At 40.1% G+C, this 4,603-nt stretch overlaps 1 protein-coding gene across 1 annotated transcript in view; it reads left to right on the top strand.

Moving 5' to 3' along the window:
* The first annotated feature begins 530 nt into the window (after positions 1 to 530).
* clmpb (CXADR like membrane protein b) overlaps positions 531 to 4,603 on the top strand; it is a 109,598-nt gene continuing 105,525 nt past the window's right edge. Inside the window, exon 1 of the mRNA XM_087796256.1 lies at positions 531 to 791. Within this exon, the coding sequence (XP_087652382.1) occupies positions 761 to 791 (31 nt within the window). The 5' untranslated portion in view covers positions 531 to 760. The remainder of the gene's footprint in view (positions 792 to 4,603) is intronic.

The following is a 4,603-nucleotide window of genomic DNA, read 5'->3' as shown; positions in this document are numbered from 1 at the left end:
TCACCACGAGCCGATGACTAAACACCTGTTTATAAAACACAATATTCAAAGATATTAAGAGTGTATTTCCTTGAATTTATTCACTTTGCAACATGTAGTTTTTTGTTGTACATTGTCCAGTGTATAGTGTATATTTGATGTTTGCAGTCTCATATTTTAGAATGTTTGATCATTTTTAAATGATTATTATAGTATAGTTTATTAAATTAATTTCCTGCAATAATCCGAGGCCCCTCTAGCGCCCCCTGGTCTCCAATTAAAAAATTTAAAATTTAAAAAACACTGTAGAATTTTAATTAAAATAAATAAACATTAAAAGTGTGTTGAAAGATAAATCCGTTAAAGAGATAAATGTCCAGACTCCAGAGCTGTATGCGTGAGGTTCCGACTCTAGGGGTCTCCATCCTTCAGCATCCCCACATCCTCCACCTCCTCCGTCCTGCTCCTCCTCCTCCTCCTCCTCCTCCTCCTCCTCCTCCCTCGCTTCTAGTGCAGAGGAGCAGCCTGGATGTGAGGAGGAGACTCAGGGACCTTGAACACAAACACGTCCCACAGCCTCACGAAGGAACTTGTGTTCGTCGACGAGGATGAGGCTGAAGAAGGAGGTCCAGGCTCGGTGCTGGTGTCGCGTGTGATGCTGTCCTTGGACTCACGTGTTCCGTCCAGTCCTCTCGCGTATCCTCTCGTGCACTGACGCCTCACTCGCTGCTTTTTTTTTCTTTCTTCTTCTCGTCCGGTGTTTGTGGGATTTTCCTGCGAGATGTCTGCGGCGCTGCTGTGCTCGTGTCTGGGTGAGTGACTTCCACGCTTTTGTCCTCCTGCACGCGCACATCTGGCGCGTGTGCGCGGCTCCACGATGATGTCACTGCGTGGATGTGGTTTTATTTCAACTTTCTGTGGTTCGAGGGAAACTCAGCGACACACGAGGTTTTCGTCAGAGAGAGTCGAAGGTGATCCTCCTGCAGGATCTGCTGCCAAAGTGGATCCAGATGTTGCGCCTGGAGATGAAACCTGGGCGTCAACGTCATCAGCAGAGGAACACTGAGGGGAAAACGAGGGAAAAGCGAGAATAAAAGGAGGAAAATAACGTTAAGATGAAGAGAAAATACTAATACTCATTGACTAGCGTTGTTCAGCAGCTAAATGTTATTAAATAATACTTAAGAAATACAAAAAACTTGTGTTTGAAGGAGGATTTTATCTGTAGGTGAAATAAAACGAATATAAATACGTTCTACGTTATTATATTGTATTAGAATCCAAACAACTACCACCAACTAAAGCCAATTTAAATTGAATTGTGTCTTTGCATCGTAATATTTTATTTAAACGATAAAAAAAACAAACGTCTGAACCCAGAGGTACAGTTTTATTTTTATTAGCAACGTGTTGTTTATTTAAAATAACTTTCACCCTTAAATAGGGAACTTAAATCAAATTACACATACCTAATAATAATAATAATTAAACATTAACCTTTTGAAAGTTTCTCAACTTTTGTGTTCGTTCTTTGTGTATTTAAAATCACTTTCACTGAAATACACTATTGCAATAGTCCATTTAAATCAAATTAAACTCAAAATGATAGACTTAGATGACAATAATACACCAGCCTTTTAAAACTATTGCAACTTTGTGATTCTATGACTTCATATAGTAAAGTTATTTAGTCTCTAAGCTCCTCCCACTTCAACACCTGGAACTATCGTCTGTTTTATGTCAAATAATCTGGAATAATGAGTCAGAAGATCACGAACATCTGATTGTGTTCACGACAAGCGTCGACTGGTGACAATAATGTGAATCAAAATGTCGCGAGTCTCCAAATAAAGTGTCAGAACATGCGGATTGTTGTCAAACGCTGGCGATGGCGGAGCTAATGTGATGTTTTTCAAACAAGAATCAAAGTTGCACCACAGTGGCCCCCCTGCTGTTGTTTGGCCTGTTTAGATCCGTCATTGTGAGCCCACACTTTTTTAGCGTCGCGAACACAAAGATGTTGGTCTCGTGAGAGGATCCCAGGGTTCAGATGCTGTATCTACCTCTGAATGAGGCGTTCAGGGTCTAAATTAAAGATCGTTTAATTCTGTGCCGACTGGCAGAGACTCTGTGGAAACGACTTCCAGTCTTTCACGTTGGAGCTCTGAGCGAATCCCTCCGTGGAAGAAAAACAGGGATTTAACTGATGCTTTTTATTCTGGGAAACTTGACGAAATAAGTTTCCGTACGAACGAGCAGCTCGTCTGAGGAAACCAAACACACACAGAAAGTCTGGAGGCTTGTTTTCTCTGGTCGCCGTCCAAAAGTGTGGAGGCTGGTATTGATATGACGGAGCCTGGAGAGGAACCAGTGGCTGGTGTGGACCAGACCTGCTGAGACCAGACCTGCTGATTCAGATACACCTTGGATTTCATTAGAAAAAAACTTGTGTTTGCTCGGCTGGTGATCAATGATCCTGCAGTTTGACTCGCTCTCGCTGACTCGGCAGCAGTTAAAGGAGCTTCTACCTGATGACCGGAGGCTCCACGGGGCTGCGGTGTGTCCCAGCTGCCTAGGGTGAGAGGCATGTACACCCTGGACCAGCTGTCAGACCATCACACGCGACATGTTCTAGTTGGAGACTTAAGTGAAGCTGCTTGATGCTCCTTGTTTCAAATGAATCTGATGTGATGTTGACTCGTCCAAAGAAAGAATCTGAATCTGATCTTCTTTTATTTAGATTTAGATTCTATTAAGAATCATGTTCCCATGAGTTGGAAGTCGAGTCTCAATAGTCACTCAAGAAATGTACGTTTAAAAAACACCAATGTTTATTTTTGTTGTGACTCTTTAATTGATTATACAATTGGTTTGATCATAAATGTGTGAGTTTGTGCTTTAAAATGGTTTATAACTGTAGTTTTACTAGCATTTTAAGTATTTATTCGGACCATTAAATACTCTATTTTGATTGGTTGATATTTAAGTGATTTTCGTCATGTGTCTGATGATCTAAAATAAAACAATAAAACAACATTATTAGCAACAAATCGCATTTTGGGACCACATTCACACATTTGTTCCAGATGTACTTTGAATGACTGTTACCCTAAGAACATGTATTTCATGGTAATACATAATTACATGCAACAATCTGATCAAATATTTGAATACTTATGTACACATGAATGTTGTACCAAGTATTCTACCAAAGTAAATTGGTTTGTAGGGTAAACAAGATCAAAAAGATCAAAAACTGTCTGGTTAAGTTTCATTTTCAATCCTAGTTTTCATCGTACGTCATATGTATGTAAATCCATTGAGATCCAATGTTTGTTTGAAGACACAAGAATGTAACACAAATATTTGACACATATCAGTGAATTTTAAGTACATTTTGACAAGAAAACTAGTTCGTTTTCCAAAACAAATCATCATAAATTGTGTTTTCTGTTGACCTAAATGTTCACCTTGTATTATCCTCTCGTAAAAAAACATATTTGATGGTAGAAACCGTCGTCAGCCTCGACTGTCAGTGCAAATACGAGGCGAGTATAAATAGTTGTTTGTCACGCTGCGTCACTCCCGTGATAAAGTGCTTGTCCGGAGTGAATCCTTCGCTCCTTTCAATGTCAGCTGGGATCGGCTCCGGCCCACCGTGACCCCGTCAGGATAAGCAATGGAAGATAGAAGCTTCTTTTTCTTTCTGTCTCCGGCTGGTGTCGCCGGCGGGTCCGAAGCCCACGGAGGAAGCGGCGGTTTTATTAGAGCAGAATCAATACGCATTAAAAAGGCTCTCATTTCCTTTTTATTTGGCTTCAGCTGTGACATCCTTAATTTAATATCTCTCGCAGATAGAATATCCTCACATTAGAGATAAGGAGGGAAATTAATTGGCACCGTGGGCTCCGTCCCGCCGCCGGATTGAAGGAAGAAGGAGAACAAGGTCAGGGAAAGTAACCGGTGATAAGGTGGCGAGGGGCGGCTGCGCCTGGGCCAGGTGAGGCCGGACAGGTGATGGATTGCTCATCTACTGCGGCGCCGGGAACGAATGAACCGGTTTAGAAATGAAGTCATAACATCGAGTGAGTCGCTCGACGGGAATGTAATTATCGCGGCTTTAGGTTTGAAGAAGGAAAAGCGTGAGCTTAAGACGTGGCAACGTCCGTCGTAAATACATCGTTTTCAGTAAATACATCGTTTTCAGTTGAAAATCCACCGCAGGTCAACGAGAACAAGAAGTTAGGAGCCCAAGAAAAACTGAAGAAATATTCCATTTTACACCTTCTTTTAAGATCTTCTTTTAAGATCTTCTTTTAAAATCTTCTTTTAAGATATTCTTTTAAGATATTCTTTTAAGATCTTCCTTTAAGATCATCTTTTAAGATCTTCTTCTAAAATCTTCTTTTAAAATCTTCTTTTAAGATCTTCCTTTAAGATCATCTTTTAAGATCTTCTTATAAGAACTTCTTCTAAAATCTTCTTTTAAGACCTTCTTTTAAAATCTTCTTTTAAGATCTTCCTTTAAGATCATCTTTTAAGATCTTCTTATAAGACCTTCTTTTAAAATCTTCTTTTAAGATCTTCTTTTAAGACCTTCTTTTAAGATCATCTTTTAAGGTCT

The sequence above is a fragment of the Callionymus lyra genome, chromosome 7 (assembly GCF_982586985.1).
Source record: "Callionymus lyra chromosome 7, fCalLyr1.hap1.1, whole genome shotgun sequence".
Classification (NCBI taxonomy): domain Eukaryota; kingdom Metazoa; phylum Chordata; class Actinopteri; order Syngnathiformes; family Callionymidae; genus Callionymus; species Callionymus lyra.
The sequence above is the reverse complement of the archived record's forward strand: the minus strand, read 5'-3'. Positions and strand labels throughout refer to the sequence as shown.